Below are 24397 nucleotides of genomic sequence, written 5' to 3' on the forward strand. Positions count from 1 at the left end.
TGTGTCTCCTTTTCCCTTCTTTTCTCTCTAAAAGATCTGGGGAAAGGTCCTGAGAGATAAATCTACCTCTATAAGCACAGGGCAGGGAAAGACCTTTGGACCTGGTGATTAGGAGTGTTTATTAAGCAAAACTCCCATACGAGGGGTGTCTGGGTGGCTGCCAGATGAAGTGGATCGCCACACCCTCCGCCTTGGCCGTTGCCAAAGACTGGCACAGGGCCGAAGGATGGGCACACTCATGGCCCTGGTCTTTGAATGCTCCCAGTTACGGGGTCTTCATGTCCACGCCTGACTAAGCCAGGACCGTGGGAGTGATTTCCAATCCCCACACATACCAGGAAACAGTAGGGAAGTGCTGGTTTGTGTGGAGAGGAAGATCAAAACCGTCTCCATGGAGACAACAAACAGCCTCAGGCAGTGGTCAGGCTGAGGAGCAGTCTTGTCCCCTCCAGCAGGTGGCCTTCTGCCTGAGGCCGTGGAATACTGGTGCTGCCTGGCCTCCACTGTGTATCTGTGCCCAGCTGGCCACATGGTTCGGGCCGGTGGTCCGCAGTGACCTTAACTAAGTTGCTCTCCTTGCCTGAAAGCCAGCCTGGGATTGGTCACACGGCAGGGGCCAGATTCCCAGCACCCCATGACCTACACTGGACGCCCCATCCTCCAAGGGCGTCTCCTCCAGCTGGTAGTTCACCTGTTCCTCTTCCGGCCTTTCTCTGCCTTGGACGGGGCCAGTCGATTGTCTGATTGCGTCTCCAGGTCGGGCTCCACAGCTGGGAGGGCAGGCTGGCCCTCTCCTGGGAACTCGTGCCTGTCAAAACCGCTGACCACATGCTGGACCACACGGGGTGACTTGCTGGGCTCTGCAGATGAGGCACTGGGTGGCATCTCAGCTCAGGAACGAGGTTGTTGGCAGTCGCACCACCTTCTCTCTGAATCCCCCTTTGGTCCTCATGGAGCTGTATCCAAGTGGGTCTCCTAGAAGACATCCCCACTGGAGAAACTGGGGGCCCGGGGCCCCTTGCTGTGGCACTGGTCCTCCCTGGGGTGGGTGATGTAGTCAAAAGAAGATGCTCACTTACCCTCTGAATGCTGTGTTTTTCATTTTCTTTGTGAGGCCGAGGTGGGTGCTCCAGCCTCACCCCTGGTTCCGACCTCCCCACAAAGGTGCCTTGTCTGTGGACATCTGCTGGTGTCTCTTTCTGTGACTGAGACCGAAGACAGGGGCCATGTATTTTGCCGACTTGCACATGTCATTCCGAACTTCTCACGTAAAAGTGTGTTTTCCTGATTTTCTCTTGTTACCGACACGTGTGATCTCATGGCTCTCCGAGCTTCTTGGAGGCAGTGCCTTTGGTTATATTTTATTTTATTTTAAAAAATAATTTATTTATTTATTTTTAGAGAGAGGGGACGGGAGGATAAAAAAAAGGGAGAGGGAAGGAGGGAGCACGCAGCACAGGTGTGGCCGGGACGGGGCGCCTGTCTCAGCCCAGTGCCCAGCGAGCTGGAAGGGACGTCACACCACACGTTTGGTCCCTTCACAGGATTTGGTGCCGGGCTCAGCACTCCCGTGTGAGTCAGTCATGGGCCTCCGATGGCCGCGCGGTAGGCTGATTTCTTAGGAAACATGTCCCTGGTGTGGCTCAGAGCAATTTCACAGAAATGGGGGCGCCTGCTATTTATCATCAGCCGCACCACAGAAGTTGGTGAATTGGCACCGAAAGCCTCCACCCCGGAAATATGCCCACTGATTCTCAGGTCTCATTTAAGGTGGGTGCCAAGTTACGGAGAGGATATGTGATGGGGATAGTGTGTGTGTCCCATGTCCCATGGCGTACTGCAGTGTGTCACGAATATGGGAATGGAGTGACCTTTACACATTAACGCACTTAGAAATGGCACTAGCTTCAAAATAGTGTTCTTTATTATTCTGTATGCTTGATATATTACATATCCTTTAGAGGCTGGCATGGCTTAAAGTTAATAAGGAACATGGTTGTTGTTAATTAAGTGTACTCATATAAGAGATTGTAATTTTAATACAAAGTTGGCTTCATAGGAGCAGGCCGGTACCCAAGAATGTCAGGAAATACAGCATTTACATCAAATGCAGGCACGTGAGGCCATCAGTCCCATGGGAAGAGGCCCTGAGGAAGCCCAGCCACCTTCTCTTGGTAAACTTTATCAAAGGCTTCGCTCTGGGCCACTGTGAAGTGATTCTTCCAGTCCCCAGTGATTCCTGTCAAACACAAAAAATCAGTCCAGATCAGATTTGTAAACAAGGTCTCAAGCCTGTATTTGTACTTCTCTGTCAGACACAGTCATAAACAGTCAGTGACAAACTCACTCAATATACCCGAGTGGTTAAGTGTCTGTTGTATGGATTCACATGCCATTGGCTGCCATCCCAGACTACTAGCTGAACAATAGAGTTGACTTCATGCCATGACATCTGTTTAATAGGACATCCCAGTACCGGCCTCATAGGGACATAGTGATGGTTAAGCAAGAACAAAGGCAACAGCAGCAATAACACCTAACAGACAGGAAGTAATTTCTCCTCTGCCAGGCACTGTGTTAGGATATTGCTTGTCTGCCTCTTTTAACACGTAAGATACATCTTTGGGACAGTGGAGGTTCTTTTCTCCCATGCACTCTTACCCGGGGTCCTGGAGGTGGGGCTGGAGTTCTCGGTTTAGACTGTAACCCCCACGTCAGTCCTCTGTCCTTGAACTCTGCACCCACGACTGGCATAGCACCCAACTGCACTGCCCTGAGATTCCAACGTGCAGTTTTCTTTACCTAGAATGTTCTTCCTGGGTAGCCCAGCCTGCGGTCCGCTGTCATCTTCTCTTTAAGGTCACCCCACCACTCCGTTTTCAATCCAGGCTGACATGGAATCTTCCCAGACTTTACATTCAACACGTTCATTTCTTGTGTTTAGTGAACATGTTTGGTAGTAACATAGGAGTCTGAGCTGAACATTTGTTTTGAGACAAGTCTCATGTCTTTCCTCTCATTTTTCTCTTTACAATGGTCCCATTTTAGTGCTTTATTTGGTGGAATAGATACTCCCATTGTCCATACATGTGCAGAGATTGTCACTCTGCAGGTCTAGGGACCACACTAGCTCTGTGAATGGCATCTCCGTGTAGAAAACATGAGTGTGCTCTACGTGATGGGCAACATCTAGGAAATGGGTGGGACAGTTAGCACCCCCAGGGGTGTGGGGTTCTTCAGCAGTGCTTCTTGTTTCTGAGTTTGCTTTACACCCTAATAAATACAAAAACCCTTCAACACTTAAAGTCAGGTCCCACTTATGTGACTTGTGTACACTCAGATATTTCCATCATCCCGTGTCTTAGTGCGTCAGTAGAAGGAGGGAGTTCACTGACCAAATCATTCATGTCGTAAAACCAGATACACTCTTACCTTTTCTCATAAACTGCCCTTTGCTGTGGTCCATGTAGGTGTCAGGTATTAGAGAGAGGTTGCTCATTTTATTGTCTTTCATGGCCTGGAAGGACACGTTCTTGAGGACAGAGTTCAGTTCTTCCGGGCTTAGCTTCACGCCCAAGAATTGGCTGACTCTCTCTACACTGGCTCTTATGTCCTAGAAGGAGCAGCACAGAAGAGGAAACATGAAACTGAAGTGCAAAAGGGAATAAAAAAAGACAGAGACAGCAGAGAATGAAGGGGAGGAGGAGACAGAAAATGAAGGGAAGCAGGCAGAGCATTGAATCATTGTGTTCCTCCAGAAAATGTGTAAGTGAGTTAGTGACGGAGGAGAGGCTTTACAAGTAAACGCTCTTTAGAGGCAAATACAGTGAAATTCATTTTAGCTGATTTGACTTTTTAGGGTAGGTACCTAGTTGGTATTACTAAAGGAACATAGCAAATGGGATCAGAAATTAAGCCTGATAAACTAGGGAGCAGTTGGACAATAAGCCTGATCCACTGGGAAGCCATAATATTCAAAGGCTTTTCCGCTGAAGTGACTTTATCTCGTCTGACCTGGTAGCAGCATTATCCACTGGAGAATTGTGGGAAATTCTTCTGCAGGGACGTGTCCGGTAGCAGCCAAGATGGTGACCACGAAGGGAAGTGTCTACTCTGGGGAAAGGACCAGACTGTTTAAAGGGAGGGCCCAGCACAAGCTTGTGAAGAATTGGGGAAAGGATGGGCCAGTTTGAAAGCCTGAGAGAACACAACCAAAGTGTGACAAAGGCCTCTCGCTCGGTACCATCATTCGCCCATTTGTGCACTTGGGCGCTCACGCGTGCTCTCTCCAGAGCGGCCATGTGGGCCCGAGTACCGGCTTCAATTCTGGCCCCAAGCACGTCCTGGCTGGAGCGCAGCTGGGAACAGAAGCTAAGCCAGTCCAGATGGCGACACAGACTGAACTGCAATGAGCTTTGACGTGAACTCGTGAACTGACAGGCAGGGAATTTCCGGGCCCTGGCCCCTCTTCTGGGCTTGGTGAAGGCAGGGCTGAACTTCTTCCAGAATGGGACGGACAGAGATGAGACACCAGGAACGTGGGGGCAGTTCTTTACTTCTACTCCAATGCCTCTCAGCACCACACCTCGTCCTCCCATGCGTGGGTCTCCACAAATGCTTTCCTTGTGACTTTGTGTGCAAATTCTATTTCCACAGGAAGCATTTCGATGCCAACTAACACTCTATACATGTTGACATAATCAACTTCCACAGCAACTCCCTTTCTAGCAGTCAACCTGGGAGCCTGTCAATACTTCCTGCAATTGTCCAACCCTGTCAGGTCCCAAGTGACACTTTATCCCCACTGGCACTGCTCCTCACCTCCCCGATTGCATCAGATTTTTGCCCTAGAATCACTGACAGCCCTCAGCATGCACACATGTCATTAAGCTCTTCCTCAGTGCACACATGTTTCAAAATGACATAAATAAAAAGAGAAAGAACATGTGCCAACTAGGGAGGGCGATGAAGAAAAGAGTGACATTTCTGTCATCAGCTCTGATAGGAAGTGTAGAATGGAAACATTGAAGAACGGAGGGAAGGCAGAGAGCTGTGAAATGAAGTCGGAGAGAGTGAAGTTTGCGAAGAACTACCTGATGGAGCTCCTCATATGAAATTACTAGGAAATTCTCTTTTCCTTTCATCTGCAGCCAGCCACGAACATGGTCAAACCACGAGCCAAATGTCACTGGAAGAGAAGTAAGAAGAGAGCATGACTAGCTCTCACTTCTGAGCTCTGTGGACCAGGCAACTCTGCACCTGTCGGCCAGGCATTAGAAGCTTGATGAGCAAGTGACTTAAGTACTGGAAACTCTCTCTCATTTGCACGAGAACTAGAGTAACACATTCACGGCAGGGTGGCGGAGCAGTGGGTGCTGTATAAGATACCGTGTTTAAGAAGATCCACATCTACCAGCGACGAAATAATTTGCGATTATGGAAGAGAGTTCAGTTAGGAACTGAAAGGCGAAACTTAAAAACTCCACCTGGTTTGAAATCAATGTTTTCATTTTCTCCTCTGTGAGTCATAGGATGTAATTTCCTGCAGGAAACACGTTTTTCTCCCTTCTTTGCCCACTGCAGAGCTTTGGGACAGCACATCTTATGAGAAACTTTTCCTTTCCCATGGCCTCTCTATTCAGATGCTTGTAGCTGGGGGATCGTAAGTAGTTGATCTTATCACTTTGCCTCAATTGATTTGTCTTGAACAGGGCATCATGTGAATAAAGATCATTTGAATAGTCTTATAAATCCAGCTTTTTTTGCCCTTGTATTTTTTTCTATTGGTGAAAGGCCAGTTATACATGAAAGTATAAATTCTCAAATGTTAGAATTGGCAAAATTATCCTAGATATGTTTGTACTATTTAGCATCTGACTGTCAACACCTGAGCACGTCTTCTACCCAGTGTCTCACCACCAGGGTGTGAATTTAATGCTGCGATTGAGAGCTGTGGTAAGCCGAACAATGACCCCACTCATGGACTAATCCTAAGTATCTCTCAATTTTATTTTTCATGGCAAAAGGGAATTTGAAGATGTGCTTCAGGATCTTCAGATGGAGAGGTTGTTGTGGATTACCCAAGTGGAAACAGTGTGATGTCAGGGACCCTCACAAGAGAGAGGCAGGGGTGTGAGTCAGAGGAGGGGATGTGACGACGGCAGAGTCAGAAGGATGTGGCCATAAGCCAAGGAGTGTGGGTGCCTCTTGATGCTGAAAACGCGGAAGTGAATCGTCCCCCAGAGCCTCAAGAATGGAATGTAGCAAGGTCCTCACGTTAATTTTAGTCTACAAAACATAACTCGGATTTCTGAACTCCAGAGCATAAGAACAATTTTGGTGGTGGTTTGATGCCACTAAGTTTGTGATAATTTGTTACAGCGATGATAGAAAAGTCACACAGTTCCCAAGGCAGTAGGTGAGAACTAAAATCTCGATGTAGTTTACATTCCCACTTTTTCTATGTTATGTGTTGTGAGTTATCTTAGTTATCTTTTTATGTGTGTATGACACCTAGAAAAATGTTGTGGGAGCAAAGCATGTTGATGAAGATTCCACGTTATAGATGTCATGACACAAACGTATTTTAATGTGGTCGTATAAACCATGAGATACTAAGACCTGAAGGTACAGCTCAGAAACTCCACTATTTAATCTAAAACCTTATTTAAAGGTAGACTCACCATTTCCTTGAAGGAACCATTCAAAATATTCTTCAAATGAGCCTGGATTTTTGATGATTTTCAGTGTCTTATTGAAATGATATCCAGAAATAAGAACATCCCTGGGATTTCGCACGATGTAAATAATCTTAAATAAAAAAAGGACATAATGAGAATAAATGTACCCATTTTCCCTGCTTTAGGATTTTGGCCAGTGGAGCAACATCTAACTCCCGTTAAACTGTTTGGCTGTAATTGAATCTTCTGTAATTCATTGGTTTAACAAAAGTTACGGACAGCCCACCATGGCGAAGACATTAGCTTACGCTCTACAGAAGGAGCAGGGAACAAAAGTTGCGTCCTTCTGCCTTTAAGGGCATCATGACATCATGAGACACGGCAGGGCAAGTTCTCAACCCGTTTGCAGGGAAAATGATGTTACTACATTTGGCGGCACCCTGTATGCTGTGGGCGAAGAATCAGGAATTCTGAGTTTTGCTGGGACTATGACAGTGGCTTTCTACTCAGTGCTCTTCCAGGAAGATCATGTTCTGCTCTTCGTTTGCTTTTCTAGAAATTTCTACCACATAAGCATTTCCCAGATACTAATCAGATCTGTGTTAATGGTCTTTTATAAAATTCAAAATGGCAGCATAAATACACTCATTTTACTGCTGTAAATGGTGCTGCCTCAGGAGATAAATCAAATGTGAGGGTTTCTCAAATGCTTACTCCAAAGGTGAACGCCAGGTGCAGAGAAAGGAGAAGGATGAGTGGTCTCAGCTTCTAAGCTCTGCTCAAGGTTTGCCTTTCATGTTTACGGGTGAGAGTCAGGTAGAGATGGGGAAGACCTGACCTGCAACTAGGTTACTGATCGCAGGTGGCTGAGAACAGACATATATCAGGTCTCATGGCAATCAAAGCAAGGGCGTCTCAAGGTCTAGTTCAGTGAAGAGGAGCGAGACAGCAGACTGGTGTGAGTGCATAAGAGAGCGCTATTGTGTTTCAGTGACCAGCACTAAAAACACTCCATATGTGTGATTCCTTTGTGATCAATTCTGGAAACACGGCAACAAAAAAACCACCAAGCAAACCATGTATCTGCATTGTTAATCTACAGATTAATTCTCCTTGCTGAGACCCCTCCACCACTTGCAATAAAATACGGTGTCTAGCTCTGGCTGTTGTGGCTCAGTGGATTGAGCACTGGCCTGTGAACTGATGGGTTTTGGTTGCATTCCCAGTCAGGGCACATGTCTGGGTTGCAGGTTAGGTCCCTGGTTGGTGGCGAACAAGAGGCAGCCGCACATTGATATCTCTCTCCCTCTCTCTCTCCCTCTCTTCCCCTTTCTCTAAAAATAAATCAATATAATCTTTTTTAAAAGTGAAAAAGAAATACAGTATCTATTCCTAGGGCTGATGACAAGGTACCACTGACTTGTCTTCCTGATACAAAAAACTACGAAACCAGGTGAAGGATATCAGGTAATACTTGTCTGGTAGTAGACATGATGCCCTAAGAGGCTGAGATTCGCTGGGGGAAGAACTTAGGCGACTGAGCCCCACACGGAGCCCCCAACAGCCTGCGCTCTGGGGTAGTTGTTAACAACGGCAGACATCACATGACCTGAGCAGAGCATCATGCTGACCTAAGGAAACAAAGTCAACTCTGGGGCAGTCGATGCGACTGGGAGTGACATAGTGGGACCCCAGAAGTGAGGGAGGTCTGCAGACAGCCAGGTGTGTCCCACGCTCTGAGAAGCCACACCTGAGGGCTGGTCTGTCATGCACTGACCAAGATCACTGGATATTTATACTTTAAAGATCCAATATTTTCTTAAATCTTTATAATGTTCTGAGCATTCTTCCAGGTTGGTGTAAATGGTTAAAAATAATAATAGCAAAAGAGCCTGCTCTTAGGCAAAAAAGAAAAAGAACTCACGGACACAGACAACAGCATGGCGACTGGGGGGGGCAGGAGGTTGGGTGGAGGCAGAAAAGGGTATAGTGGGGATACATGTGATGGAAAATAAACCTAAGACATGAAGCCCTGGCTGGTGTGGCTCAGTGGGTTGAGTGCCGGCCTGCGAACCTAAGGGTCTCAGTTCCATTCCCAGTCAGGGCACATGCCTGGGTTGTGGGCCAGGTCTCCAACTGGGGGCGCGTGAGGGGAAACCACACAGGGATGTGTCTCTCCCTCTCTTTCTCCCTCCCTCCCCTCTCTAAAAATAAATAAAAATCCCCAAAAATGAACTATTCACAAAATTAGTCACAAAATAAACATGCTCTTGGTAATGATGGTGATCCTTGTAAAATAAATGAATCTGACAGAAAAGCAAATGGAAATATGGCATGAAATTACTGTAATATAAGACTGAGACATTTGTGTGTTTTCATGATACCACCACACTGCGTAAGATGGCGTGAGGGAGTTTCATACGACATGGATCATATATTGCTGTATAGTCTTGAACTATAATCTCTGATGAGGAAAGTGCACATGTATGGCCCAGGGCCACTCGATGCTACAGCCTTCCTTTTGTGCTCCTGAAATGATGCATCGGACGGCTGTGGACCTACTGCACGGGGAAGCCCTGCCCAGCGTCTTTGGCTCCATGATGGGAAAAGCCAGGTGGATGACAAATGTGAGCCCAACACAATCTCCCCCGAAACACAGGCGCTGGTTTACAGCTGAGGCACTTCTCCCGTGGTCCTGTCAACGGGGGAACCTGCACTGGTCTTGCTGCCGGGATTTGTTTTCCTAAAGACTGAGTCTGCTGTGGCCCGATACTGGGGAGACTGTAAGGAACAGCACTAGGCCTCGGAATAAGCTTTTCTAATATCTCACTTTACTGCAGCACGTAGGAACCACACCCTTGTATCCTGGCCAGCCCGGGATGCGGTCCAAGCTGATGTGGCATTATTAGCTCACCTTGGCCTTGGACTTGAAGAACGACTTGGGGAAGAATTGAATGGGAAGGTGGGTGGTGTAGAAGCGTGGGTCTGTCTGCTTTTCTATAAGTTCAAGCCCTGTGTGCATTTCCACCCACGGTGAACGTTCCCAGCTGAGAGTAGATTGTACCCAGGTGGGGTCTCCCTTGGTGTGGATCAGATTGATGATCTCCTTTATCCAGTTGGTTCCTGCATGAGAAAGAACAGAGTGTTACGTCCTTCAAGTGACTTCTGACTCCACCATGACGTCCTAAAGACTCTTATTTCAGGAATGCCGCCCATATCCATGAATCTACCTGATGTTTCATTTCCATTTACTTTTAGTTACATTCAATCGATCCTTCATTCTTAAACACTCGGTACCTTTGTCTTCCATGAGAGCATCCTCACCTTTTATTCTTTTTAAATATAGAAATCTAAATTGTAAGAAGTTAGGTATAGCAGAAAATTATCATCTTAGCAGTTTTTATTTCTTCAGTTTACTAGTGATAAGTATATTTATACTGTGATTCACTCAGGTCTGCAGAACCCATTTCATCTGCCACAATGAAACTGTGCTCGTTACATGGACCTCCCGTCCCCTCCCAGCCTCTGAGAACACCAATCGACTGTCTGTCTCTGCACCTACCACACTCGACACCTCGTACGAGTGGACTCACACGGTTCTTGTCCTCTGTCACTGGCTCATTTCACAGGCACTGTGTCCTCAAGGTTCATCTATGTGATAGCAGCTGTCAGAATGTCCTCCTTAAGGCTAAATACCACTCACAGTGTGTTTCCGTCGCATTTTATTTCTCTTTCATCCATTAATGGGCACTTAGGTGAATTTCATCGTTTGGATCTTGTGAAGAACGCTGCCAGGAACGCAGGGGCACAGCTCTCTCCTCCGGTCCCGACTCTGAATTGTGCTGGTTTACACCAGCAGGAGAACGGCTGGAGCCCTGTCCCTCTTGCTCCCGCTGATCACACTCCTTAGCTTCCTCTGAATCACGTGAACAGCCCTGGTCCCCACAAAATGATGGCGCCACTTCACACACAGAGCGTGACTTACGTGTGCACTGGCAGGCAAGGCACAGAAAGTGTTATTAAGGAAGAAAGCCTCTAGGAGCCTCAGACACCATCAGAGGAGTGAGCTCTGTCTTCTCCACGCAGGGTCCTTCTATGGAAGGACAGCTCACAGGTAGCGCAGGTGAGGAGTTGTGGCCTTGTGTGTCCATCATTGCTGAGCCAAATTTAGCAAGATTCCTACTGAGTCAGTAATGAAAGTGCTCCCACTATTGATATAGATTATGGTCCTTCATAGGTAACCCAATTCCCTTCCTCCTTAATTTATGATCCCTCTTTCTTACCTGACTTTGGGTAAGAAATTGTGATGATATCTTCATCCCTCACCACAAATTGATCCTGCAAGGATCTCAGGTCTCTAATCGTAGTTGTAGGGAACGGAATCCCTTCAATCCACAGATAATCTTCAGCCATCTCAAACAGCAGCCTTCCAAGTTCAGTCTGGTTCTTCCGGTCTTAGCGATAGACTGCTTCCTGGTTCTGATCCAGTGAATATTTAACGCGCTGAGCAATCCAAGTTTCCTGGATGACGGTTATGAAATGGAGAGTCACGGTGTTCTTTACTTATTAGCTAACTCAGAATCCCTTTTGTGTGATCAATAAATCCACACTGGGGGACGCAGAAGGTTCATAGAGAAAGAGAGGACAAGAAACATGGATGCTTTTTCTTTTTTCTTTTTTTAAGTATATTTTATTGATTATCCTATTTTTCCTCCTTTTCCCCCCTCTGCCCGGTACCCCCTTTCCCTCCAGCAATTCCCCTCTTAGTTCATGTTCATTTCCTCTATTATTCTTAACATCCCCCTATATTTAAAAAATATTTTATTTATTTTTAGAGAGGAGAAGTTGGGGAGAAAGAGAAACATCCCTGTGTGGTTGCATCTTGCTTGGTCCCAGCTGGGGACCAGGCTCACAACCCAGGCATGTGCCCTGACTGGGAATCAAACTTGTGACCCTTTGGTTCATAGGCCAGAACTCAATCCACTGAGCCACACCAGCCAGGGCCCCCTGACTGTTTTGTACCTACCAGTTATGCTTCTTAATCCCTGTACTTTCCCCCCCATTGTCCCTCTTGTCCCTCCCAGCTGATAAGCCTCCTAATGATCCTCAAGTCTATGATTCTGTTCCTGTTCTAGTCAAAGTCAGATGCTCACTTACCCTCTGAATGCTATGTTTTTCATTTCCTTTGTGAGGCCGAGGTGGGTGCTCCAGCCTCAGGCCTGGTTCCGACCTCCCCACAAAGGTGCTTTGTCTGTGGACATCTGCTGGTGTCTCTTTCTGTGACTGAGACCAAAGACAGGGGCCATGTATTTTGCCGTCTTGCGGATGTCATTCTAAACTTCTTGCGTAAAAATGTGTTTTCCTGGTTTCCTCTTGTTACTGACACGTGTGATCTCATGGCTCACCAAGCTTCTTGGAGGCAGTGTCTTTGGTTTTATTTTATTTTTTAAAATAATTATTTATTTTTAGAGAGAGGGGAAGGGAGGAAGAAAGAGAGGGAGAGAAACATCAATGTGCGGTTGCCTCTTGTGCACCCCCAACTGAGGACCTGGCCCATAATGCAGGCCTGTGCCCTGACGGGGAAATGAACCGGCAACTCTTTGGTTTGCAGGCTGACAGTTAATCCCCCTGAGCCACACAGCCAGGGCTGTCTTTGGGTTTATATCCTGCATCATAGAGCTGTGCATTTGAAACCTATACAATCTTATTAACCAATGTTGCCCCAATACATTTAATAAAAAATGAAAACATCCAGTCATTAAAAAAAAAAACAAAACAAACATAAAAGCGAGTGACTTGGAATTTTCGATCAGGTGACTCTTCTGTCTCCATATCTTTGGAGAAGGTCACTGAGCTTTGCATTCAGAGGCCTCTTGTCCCCTTGACCCCTCCTGACCTGCTCAGCCTCGTGGTGTCTGCATGATTGGTCTGACACCAGGGGCTCCCTCCGCTCCCTCCTGCGGGGACGTTTTAGGACTGTGTCATCTCTCGGTCCCTCAGAGCCGTGTCCCACGCTGAGAGTTGTCTGCTTTGTCCCTAGGCCAGGGCCCCTAGTGCTGACACTGGGCAAGGCTCCCTTTCCCTTCCTTTCGCCTGAAGTAATATCCTCAGGACGGTCTGAAGCTCCTAGAGACAGAGCTTGAAATGGGCATTTTGTATGAAGGATTTAACCAACGGGCGTGCCGTGCGGCACAGCAGCACCTGATTGGAAGATGGAGTCCTTCTGATGGACCCGTGGTTACAGGGCAGAGTGATGGCAGCTGACACGGAAGCGAGGGAGCACCCAGCACAGGTGTGGCCGGGACGGGGTGCCTGTCTCAGCCCTGTGCCCAGCGAGCTGGAAGGGACGTCACACCACACGTTTGGTCCCTTCACAGGTTTCGGTGCCGGGCTCAGCACTCCCGTGTGAGTCAGTCATGGGCCTCCGATGGCCGCACGGTAGGCTGATTTCTTAGGAAACATGTCCCTGGTGTGGCTCAGAGCAATTTCACAGAAATGGGGGCGCCTGCTATTCATCACCAGCTGCACTCACAGAAGTTGGTGAATTGGCACCGAAAGCCTCCACCCCAGAAATATGCCCACTGATTCTCAGGTCTCATTTAAGGTGGGTGCCAAGATACAGAGAGGATATGTGATGGGGGTGATGTGCGTGTCCCATGTCCCATGGCGTACTGCAGTGTGTCACGAATATGGGAATGGAGTGACCTTTATTCATTAACCCGCTTAGAAATGGCATTAGCTTTAAAATATTTTCTTTATTATTCTGTATGCTTGATGTATTACATATCCTTTGGAGGCTGGCATGGCTTAAAGTTAATAAGGAACATGGTTGTTGTTAATTAAGTGTACTCATAAAAGAGATTGTAATTTCAATGCAAAGTTGGCTTCATAGGAGCAGGCCGGTACCCAAGAACGTCAGGAAATACAGCATTTACATCAAATGCAGGCCCGTGAGGCCATCAGTCCCATGGAAAGAGGCCCTGAGGAAGCCCAGCCACCTTCTCTTGGTAAACTTTATCAAAGGCTTCGCTCTGGGCCACTGTGAAGTGATTCTTCCAGTCCCCAGCGATTCCTGTCAAACACAAAAAATCAGTCCAGATCAGATTTGTAAACAAGGTCTCAAGCCTGTATTTGTACTTCTGTGTCAGACATGGTCATAAACAGTCAGTGACAAACTCACTCAATATAGCCAAGTGGTTAAGTGTCTGTTGTCTGGATTCACATGCCATTGGCTGCCATCCCAGACTACTAGCTGAACAATAGAGCTGACTTTATGGCATGACATCTGTTTAATAGGATGTCCCAGTACCGGCCTCATAGGGACATAGTGATGGTTAAGCAAGAACAAAGGCAACAGCAGCAATAACACCTAACAGACAGGAAGTAATTTCTCCTCTGCCAAGGACTGTGTTAGGATATTGCTCGTCTGCCTCTTTTAACATGTAAGACACATCTTTGGGACAGTGGAGGTTCTTTTCTCCCATGTTACTCTTACCCGGGGTCCTGGAGCTGGGGCTGGAGTTCTCGGTATAGACCGTGACCCTCGCGTCAGTCCTCTGTCCTTGAATTCTGCACCCACGACTGGCATAGCACCCAACTGCACTGCCCTGAGATTCCATCGTGCAGTTTTCTTTAGCTAGAATGCTCTTCCTGGGTAGCCCAGCCTGCGGTCTGCTGTCATCTTCTCTTTAAGGTCACCCCACGGCTCTGTTTTCAATCCAGGCTGACGTGGAATCTTCCCAGGCTTTGCATTCAACACACTCCTTTCTTGTGTTTAGTGAACATGTTTGGTAGTAACATAGGAGTCTGAGCTGAACATTTGTTTTGAGACAAGTCTCATGTCTTTCCTCTCATTTTTCTCTTTACAATGGTCCCATTTTAGGGCTTCTTTTGGTGGAATAGATACTCCCGTTGCCCATACATGTGAGGAGATTGTCACTCTGCAGGTCTAGGGACCACACTAGCACTGAGTGATCTCTGTGTAGAAAACATGAGTGTGCTCTATGTGATGGGCAACATCTAGGAAATGGGTGGGACAGTTAGCACCCCCTGGGATATGGGGTTCATGAGCAGTGCTTCTTGTTTATGAGTTTTCTTTACACCCTAATGAATATAAAAATTTTTAAACACTTAAAGTCAGGTCCCACTTATGTGACTTGTGTACATTCAGATATTTCTTTTTTTTAAATATATATATATGTATTTATTATCTCTGTGTGGTTGCCTCTCACTTGCGCCCACAAGTAGGGACCTGACGTGCAACCTAGTAATGTGCCCTGACTGGGAATCAAACCAGTGACACTTGGCTTGCAGGCCGATGCTCAATTCACTGAGCCACAGCAGCCAGGCTATCATTCAGATATTTCCATCATCCCATGTCTTAGTGCGTCAGTAGAAGGAGGGAGTTCACTGTTCATCTCATTCATGTCGTAGAAACGGAAATACTCTTACCTTTTCTCATAAACTGCCCTTTGCTGTGGTCCATGTAGGTATCAGCTAGTAGAGAGAAGTTGCTCATTTTATTGCCTTTCATGGCCTGGAAGGACACATTCTTGAGGACCGAGTTCAGTTCTTCCGGGCTTAGCTTCACGCCCAAGAATTGGCTGACTCTCTCTACACTGGCTCTTATGTCCTAGAAGGAGCAGCACAGAAGAGGAAACATGAAACTGAAGTGCAAAAGGGAATAAAAAAAGACAGAGACAGCAGAGAATGAAGGGGAGGAGGAGACAGAAAATGAAGGAAAGCAGGCAGAGCATTGAATCATTGTGTTCCTCCAGAAAATGTGTAAGTGAGTTAGTGACGGAGGAGAGGCTTTACAAGTAAACGCTCTTTAGAGGCAAATACAGTGAAATTCATTTTAGCTGATTTGACTTTTTAGGGTAGGTACCTAGTTGGTATTACTAAAGGAACATAGCAAATGGGATCAGAAATTAAGCCTGATAAACTAGGGAGCAGTTGGACAATAAGCCTGATCCACTGGGAAGCCATAATATTCAAAGGCTTTTCCGCTGAAGTGACTTTATCTCGTCTGACCTGGTAGCAGCATTATCCACTGGAGAATTGTGGGAAATTCTTCTGCAGGGATGTGTGCGGTAGCAGCCAAGATGGCGACCACGAAGGGGAGGTGACTACTCTGGGGAAAGGACCAGACTGATTAAAGGGAGGGCCCAGCACAAGCTTGTGAAGAATTGGGGAAAGGATGGGCCAGTTTGAAAGCCTGAGAGAACACAACCAAAGTGTGACAAAGGCCTCTCGCTCGGTACCATCATTCGCCCATTTGTGCACTTGGGCGCTCACGCGTGCTCTCTCCAGAGCGGCCATGTGGGCCCGAGTACCGGCTTCAATTCTGGCCCCAAGCACGTCCTGGCTGGAGCGCAGCTGGGAACAGAAGCTAAGCCAGTCCAGATGGCGACACAGACTGAACTGCAATGAGCTTTGACGTGAACTCGTGAACTGACAGGCAGGGAATTTCCGGGCCCTGGCCCCTCTTCTGGGCTTGGTGAAGGCAGGGCTGAACAACTTCCAAAATGGGACGGACAGAGATGAGACACCAGGAACGTGGGGGCAGTTCTTTACTTCTACTCCAATGCCTCTCAGCACCACACCTCGTCCTCCCACGCGTGGGTCTCCACAAATGCTTTCCTTGTGACTTTGTGTGCAAATTCTGTTTCCACAGGAAGCATTTCGATGCCAACTAACACTTTCTATACATGTTGACATAATCAACTTCCACAGCAACTCCCTTTCTAGCAGTCAACCTGGGAGCCTGTCAATACTTCCTGCACTTGTCCAACCCTGTCAGGTCCCAAGTGACACTTTATCCCCACTGGCACTGCTCCTCACCTCCCCGATTGCATCAGATTTTTGCCCTAGAATCACTGACAGCCCTCAGCATGCACACATGTCATTAAGCTCTTCCTCAGTGCACACATAAATGTTTTGAAATGACATAAATAAGAAAAAAAGAGAACACATGCCAACTAGGGAGGTCGATGAAGAAAAGAGTGACATTTCTGTCATCAGCTCTGATAGGAAGTGTAGAATGGAAACATTGAAGAACGGAGGGAAGGCAGAGAGCTGTGAAATGAAGTCGGAGAGAGTGAAGTTTGTGTAGAAGAACTACCTGATGGAGCTCCTCATATGAAATTACTAGGAAATTCTCTTTTCCTTTCATCTGCAGCCAGCCACGAACATGGTCAAACCACGAGCCAAATGCCACTGGAAGAGAAGTGAGGAGAGAAGGTGACTAGTTCTCACTCTGAGCTGTTGACCAGGCAACTCTGCACCTGTCGGCCAGGCCTTAGGAGCTTGATGAGCAAGTGACTTAAGTACTGGAAACTCTCTCATTTGCACGAGAACTAGAGTAACACGTTCACGGCAGGGTGGCGGAGCAGTGGATGCTGTATAAGATACCGTGTTTAAGAAGATCCACATCTACCAGCGACGAAATAATTTGCGATTCTGGAAGAGAGTTCAGTTAGGAACTGAAAGGCGAAACTTAAAAACTCCACCTGGTTTGAAATCAACGTTTTCATTTTCTCCTCTGTGAGTCATAGGATGTAATTTCCTGCAGGAAACACGTTTTTCTCCCTTGTTTGCCCACTGCAGAGCTTTGGGACAGCACATCTTATGAGAAACTCTTCCTTCCCCATGGCCTCTCTTTTCAGGTAATTGTAGCTGGGGGATCGTAAGTAGTTGATCCTATCACTTTGCCATGATTGATTTGTCTTGAACAGGGCATCATGTGACTATGGATCATTTGAATAGTCTTATAAATCCAGCTTTTTTTGCTTTTCTAATATTTTCTATTGGTGAAAGGCCCGTTATACATGAAAGTGTAAATTCTCAAATGTTAGAATTTGCAAAATTATCCTAGATATGTTTGTACTATTTAGCATCTGACTGTCAACACCTGAGCACATCTACCCAGTGTCTCACCACCAGGGTGTGAATTTAATGCTCCGATGGAGAGCTGTGGTAAGCCGAACAATGACCCCACTCATGGACTAATCCTAAGTATCTCTCAATTTTATTTTTCATGGCAAAAGGGAATTTGAAGATGTGCTTCAGGATCTTCAGATGGAGAAGTTGTCGTGGATTACCCAGGTGGAAACAGTGTGATCTCAGGGGCGCTCACAAGAGAGAGGCAGGGGTGTGAGTCAGAGGAGGGGATGTGACGACGGCAGAGTCAGAAGGATGTGGCCATAAGCCAAGGAGTGTGGGTGCCTCTTGATGCTGAAAACGCGGAAGTGAATCTTCCCCCAGAGCCTCAAGAATGGAATGTAGCAAGGTCCTCACGTTAATTTTAGTCTACAAAACATAACTCGGATTTCTGAACTCCAGAGCATAAGAACAATTTTGGTGGTTGTTTGATGCCACTAAATTTGTTATAATTTGTTACAGCGATGATAGAAAAGTCACACAGTTCCCAACACAGTAGGTGAGAACTAAAATCTCGATGTAGTTTACATTCCCACTTTTCCTACTTTATGTGAGTTATCTTACTTATCTCATTATATGTGTATGACACCTAGAAAAATGTTGTGGGAGCAAAGCATGTTGAAGATTCTATGTTATATATGTCATGACACTGACATTGTATTGTAATGTCATTGCATAAACCATGAGATACTAAGACCTGAAGGTACAGGTCAGAAACTCCACTATTTAATCTAAAACCTTATTTAAAGGTAGACTCACCATTTCCTTGAAGGAACCACTTGAAATATTCTTCAAACGAGTCTGTATTTTTGACGACTTTCACTGTCTTAAAGAAATGATATCCAGAAATAAGAACATCCCTGGGATTTCGCACGATGTAAATAACCTTAAATAAAAAAAGGACATAATGAGAATAAATGTACCCATTTTCCCTGCTTTAGGATTTTGGCCAGTGGAGCAACATCTAACTCCCGTTAAACTGTTTGGCTGTAATTGAATCTTCTGTAATTCATTGGTTTAACAAAAGTTACGGACAGCCCACCATGGGGAAGACATTGGCTTACGCTCTACAGAAGGAGCAGGGAACAAAAGTTGCGTCCTTCTGCCTTTAAGGGCATCATGACATCATGAGACAGGGCAGGGCAAGTTCTCTACCCGTTTGCAGGGAAAGTGATGTTACTACATTTGGCGGCACCCTGTATGCTGTGGGCGAAGAATCAGGAATTCTGAGTTTTGCTGGGACTATGACAGTGGCTTTCTACTCAGTGCTCTTCCGGGAAGATCATGTTCTGTGCTTCGTTTGCTTTTCTAGAAATTTCTACCACATAAGCATTTCCCAGATACTAATCAGATCTGTGTTAATGGTCTTTTATAAAATTCAAAATGGCAGCATAAATACACTCATTTTACTGCTGTAAATGGTGCTGCCTCAGGAGATAAATCAAATGTGAGGGTTGGTCAAATGTTTATTCCAAAGGTGAACGCCAGGTGCAGAGAAAGGAGAAGGATGAGTGGTCTCAGCTTCTAAGCTCTGCTCAAGGTTTGCCTTTTCATGTGTACAGGTGAGAGAGTCACGTAGAGATGGGGAAGACCTGGCCTGCAACTAGGTTATTGATGAAAGTGGTTGAGAACAGGTCTCATGGCAATCAAAGCAAGGGCATCTCAAGGTCTAGTTCAGTGAAGAGGAGCGAGACAGCAGACTGGTGTGAGTGCATAAGAGAGCGCTATTGTGTTTCAGTGACCAGCACTAAAAACACTCCATATGTGTGATTCCTTTGTGATCAATTCTGGAAACACGGCAACAAAAAAACAAACAACCAAGCAAACCATGTATCTGCATTGTTAATCTACAAATTAATTGTCCTTGCTTAGACCCCTCCACCACTTGCAATAAAATACGGTGTCTAGCTCTGGCTGGTGTGGCTTAGTGGGTTGAGTGCCGGCCTGCGAACCTAAGGGTCTCAGTTCCATTCCCAGTCAGGGCACGTGCCTGGGTTGTGGGCCAGGTCTCCAACTGGGGGCGCGTGAGGGGCAACCACACAGGGATGTTTCTCTCCCCCCCTTTCTCCCTCCCTTCCCCTCTCAAAATAAATAAAAATCCCAAAAAATGAACTATTCACAAAATTAGTAACAAAATAAACATGCTCTTGGTAATGATGGTGGTCCCTGTAAAATAAATGAATCTGACAGAAAAGCAAATGGAAATATGGCGTGAAATTTCTGTAATATAAGACTGAGACAGTTGTGTGTTTTCATGATACCACCACACTGCGTAAGATGGTGTAAGGGAGTTTCATACGACATGGATCATATATTGCTGTATAGTCTTGAACTATAATCTCTGATGAGGAAAGTGCACATGTATGGCCCAGGGCCACTCGATGCTACAGCCTTCCTTTCGTGCTCCTGAAATGATGCATCGGACGGCTGTGGGCCTACTGCACGGGGAAGCCCTGCCCAGCGTCTTTGGCTCCATGACGGGAAAAGCCAGGTGGATGACAAATGTGAACCCAACACAATCTCCCCCGAAACACAGGCGCTGGTTTACAGCTGAGGCACTTCTCCCGTGGTCCTGTCAACGGGGGGACCCTGCACTGCTCTTGCTGCTGGGATTTGTTTTCCTAAAGACTGAGTCTGCTGTGGCCCGATACTGGGGAGACTGTAAGGAACAGCACTAGGCCTCGGAATAAGCTTTTCTAATATCTCACTTTGCTGCAGCACGTAGGAACCACGCCCTTGTATCCTGGCCAGCCTGGGATGCAGTCCAAGCTGACGTGGCATTATTAACTCACCTTGGCCTTGGACTTGAAGAACGACTTGGGGAAGAATTGAATGGGGAGGTGGGTGGTGTAGAAGCGTGGGTCTGTCTGCTTTTCTATAAGTTCAAGCCCTGACTGTGTTTCCACCCACGGTGAACGGTCCCAGCTGAGAGTAGATTGTACCCAGGTGGGGTCTCCCTTGGTGTGGATCAGGTTGATGATCTCCTTTATCCAGTTGGTTCCTGCATGAGAAAGAACAGAGTGTTACGTCCTTCAAGTGACTTTTGACTCCACCATGACGTCCTAAAGACTCTTATTTCAGGAATGCCGCCCATATCCATGAATCTACCTGATGTTTCATTTCCATTTACTTTTAGTTACATTCAATCGATCCTTCATTCTTAAACACTCGGTACCTTTGTCTTCCATGAGAGCATCCTCACGTTTTATTCTTTTTATATATAAAAAAATCTAAATTGTAAGAAGTTAGATATAACAGAAAATTATCATCTTAGCCGTTTTTATGTCTTCAGTTTACTAGTGATAAGTATATTTATACTGTGATTCACTCAGGTCTGCAGAACCCATTTTATCTGCCACAATGAAACTGTGCTCATTACATGGACCTCCCGTCCCCTCCCAGCCTCTGAGAACACCAATCGACTGTCTGTCTCTGCACCTACCACGCTCGACACCTCGTACGAGTGGACTCACACGGTTCTTGTCCTCTGTCACTGGCTCATTTCACAGGGACAGAGTCCTCAAGGTTCATCTATGTGATAGCAGCTGCCAGAATGTCCTCCTTAAGGCTAAATAACACTTCACAGTGTGTTTCTATTGCATTTTATTTCTCTTTCATCCATTAATGGGCACTTAGGTGAATTCCATTGTTTGGATCTGGTGAAGAACGGGGCTAGGAATGCGGGTGCACAGCTCTCTCCTCCGGTCCCGGCTCTGAATTGTGCAGGTTTATACCGGAAGGAGAACGGCTGGAGCCCTGTCCCTCTTGCTCCCGCTGCTCACACTCCTTGGCTTCCTCTGAATCACGTAAACAACCCTGGTCCCCACAAATAATGGAGCCACTTCACACACAGAGCGTGACTCACGTGTGCACTGGCAGGCAAGGCACGGGGTGTTACTAAGGAAGAAAGCCTCTAGGAGCCTCAGACGCCATCAGAGGAGTGAGCTCTGTCTTCTCCACGCAGGGTCCTTCTGTGGAAGGACGGCTCGCAGGTAGCGCAGGTGAGGAGTCGTGGACACACACTGTCTGTGAGGCAGACGCTCCTTTTGACCTGACAATGGTCACAGGCTGAGTTTTCCTACTCAGGTGAACCTCAGGTTCAACACACACCTGGAGTCCTGGAAATGCTCCACAGGACAGAGGGTCTGGGATCTTTGAAAGAGCAAAGGTACTTGTTGCTCTGTTGGAAGGGAGACCCGGGACGGAAACGCTCAGCATTGCTGCCACCTGCTTCTGCCTTTGAATGAGCGGAGAGGGCTCATTGCCCACAACTCATGCATCCCTGGCAGCCGCGAGGCGGACCCACAATCAGATGTGCCAGTGGGGTTGCCCCACTGAATTCCTGAAAATTTTAAAAGAGCGGACGAATGGCTTGTTTTTTTAGACAGTGCATTTAAAATAAAATGACTCAGACACTGGCCAGGTGGCTAAGTTTGTTGGAATATTGTCCTGTACACCAAAAGGTTTTGGATTCGATCCCCAGTGAAGTGCAGTATGTTTATCTGTCTCCGTTCTTCTCTAAAAGTTAGTAAATATATCCTCAGTTAAAAATAAAGATAAAATGAAATAACACAAATCCCGTATGTTAAGATGTGCTTACTAGGAACTCTGTTGCAAGCACCCATCTGCGTCTACATTTTTGTACTTGGTTTACTTGTGTTACTCCTGACCAGGTAAGTAGGAGAAAGTATGTTTTGCTCCAAATATTCTTTATTTTACTTTTAGAGGGGAAGGAGGGAGAAAGAGAGAGAGAAAAACATCCATTTGTTGTTGCCTCTTACATGCCCCCAACTGGGGACCTGGCCCGCAACCCAGGCGTGTGCCCTGACTGGGAATTGAACTTGAGACTCTGGTTCCCAGGCCGGTGCTCAATCCACTGAGCTACACCAGCCAGGGCTCTCCATATATTCTTATCCAATACCTTCAGTATATTGTCAAACCTTTGGGAAAATGCCCTTTCTAAGTATTTACATTTCTCCCAGATATGGTCTCTTGTCTTTTCCAGCACTCAACACTGTTATGCCTTCCCAACCAAAACATTTAGTGCCCAGGACAAAGCATCTGTGATGCAGTCATTCAGAAATGCTGCCCAAGTTCAAATCAATTCGAGCCCCTGGCCTGAATATTGCTCACTGCCCATTCCTCTGTCACTAACCCAGTCTGATCATGGCTGCCCACGGACTCACCTACTGACATGAAATTCTGAAATCTCATCTCATGCTCCCTACTGACCCTGAATTCTTAAAAGCTCCTGCACTGCAGAGAGGACCTGGTGATTTTTACACACATGCACTTGTCCCTGTGCCATTTAAATGCTCTTCATGAAATAAGCCAGTGAGCCAAAGAGGGCGACCATATAATCTCACTTCTATGTTGAAGCTAATGTACAAAAACTGACGAACAAGATAAAAACAGAGGTATGGGCACATGGAACAGACTGATAGACCTCAGACGGGAGCGGGAGGGAGGGTCTGGATGAAAGAAGGTGGAGGGATGAGCCAAAGAACCTACATGCATGACCCACAGAGAGTCAACAGGGCAGTGATGGCCAAAGGGAAGGAGGGGCGGGTGTCGTGGGGAGGTGGGCAAAGGGGGAAAATGGGGACATCTGTAATAGTGTCAACAAGAAAGAAAAAAATAAATGCTCACCATGGCATTACATGGCCTTGGAAGAGTTTCCTAAATCTTTAATATAAGTTCCATGTTCTACACTGACTTTCCATTTAAACACAACCAGCCTCACTTCCTGCTAGTACCCTGTCCCTACGCATCACAATTTTTTTTTTAGGTTATTGATTATCTCTCGGTATCTTTGAAATCTAGACCATTCAACACGTAACCCACTCGGCTCTGTTCCCTCTTCGCCTCTGACAAAGGCTCTTTTCTTGAACAAACATTATTCTGGTTTTCTGAGCCCTATTCTCAAGTGGATATTGACCTTGGCCTTGTGTGTCCATCATTGCTGAGTCAAGTTTAGAAAGATTCCTACTGAGTCAGTAATGAAAGTGCTCCCACTATTGATATAGATTATGGTCCTTTATAGGTAACCCAAGTGCCCTCATCCTCAATTTATGATCCCACTTTCTTACCTGACTTTGGGTAAGAAATTGTGATGATATCTTCATCCCTCACCACAAATTGATCCTGCAAGGATCTCAGGTCTCTAATCGTATTTGTAGGGAAAGGAATCCCTTCAATCCACAGATAATCTTCAGCCATCTCAAAGAACAGCCTTCCAAGTTCAGTCTGGTTCTTCCGGTCTTAGCGATAGACTGCTTCCTGGTTCTGATCCAGTTAATATGTAACGGGCTGAGCAATCCAAGTTTCCTGGATGACGGTTATGAAATGGAGAGTCACGGTGTTCTTTACTTATTAGATAACTCAGAATCCCTTTTGTGAGATCAATAAATCCACACTGGGGGACGCAGAAGGTTAATAGAGAAAGAGAGGACAAGAAACATGGATGCTTTTTGTTTCTTCTGTTTTTAAGTATATTTTATTGATTATGCTATTTTTCCCCCTTTATCCCCTCTGCCTGATACGCCCCCTTCCCTCCAGCAATTCCTTTCTTAGTTCATGTCCATGGATCATGCATGTGAGTTCTTTGGCTTCTCCATGTCCTCTATTATTCTTAACATCCCCCTATATTTAAAATATATTTTATTTATTTATTTTTAGAAAGGGGAAGGGAGGGAGAAAGAGGGAGAGAAACATCCCTGTGTGGTTGCATCTTGCTTGGTCCCAGCTGGGGACCTGGCCCACAACCCAGGCATGTG

General features: G+C 46.3%; 2 protein-coding genes across 2 annotated transcripts; both read right to left on the bottom strand.

Annotated features, from left to right (window-relative positions):
* Positions 1-1902: 1902 nt before the first annotated feature.
* On the bottom strand, positions 1903-11286 carry LOC149995584 (sulfotransferase 2A1-like). The gene is made up of 6 exons (XM_090261288.1): positions 10964-11286; positions 9595-9803; positions 6684-6810; positions 5094-5188; positions 3433-3613; positions 1903-2239 (listed from the first exon to the last, which is right to left on the bottom strand). Exons 1-6 carry the CDS (start codon positions 11091-11093, stop codon positions 2127-2129), a joined length of 855 nt encoding a protein of 284 aa, XP_090117414.1. The 5' UTR covers positions 11094-11286; the 3' UTR covers positions 1903-2126.
* Positions 11287-13421: 2135 nt separating this feature from the next.
* LOC149995585 (sulfotransferase 2A1-like) lies at positions 13422-24004 on the bottom strand. The gene is made up of 6 exons (XM_090261287.1): positions 23711-24004; positions 20414-20622; positions 18381-18507; positions 16804-16898; positions 15132-15312; positions 13422-13752 (listed from the first exon to the last, which is right to left on the bottom strand). The coding sequence occupies exons 1-6, from the start codon at positions 23838-23840 to the stop codon at positions 13640-13642; spliced, it is 855 nt and encodes a 284-aa protein (XP_090117413.1). The 5' UTR covers positions 23841-24004; the 3' UTR covers positions 13422-13639.
* Between the last annotated feature and the right edge of the window lie 393 nt (positions 24005-24397).

Source organism: Furipterus horrens, unplaced genomic scaffold, assembly GCF_987537825.1.
Source record: "Furipterus horrens unplaced genomic scaffold, mFurHor1.1.pri manual_scaffold_13, whole genome shotgun sequence".
NCBI lineage: Eukaryota > Metazoa > Chordata > Mammalia > Chiroptera > Furipteridae > Furipterus > Furipterus horrens.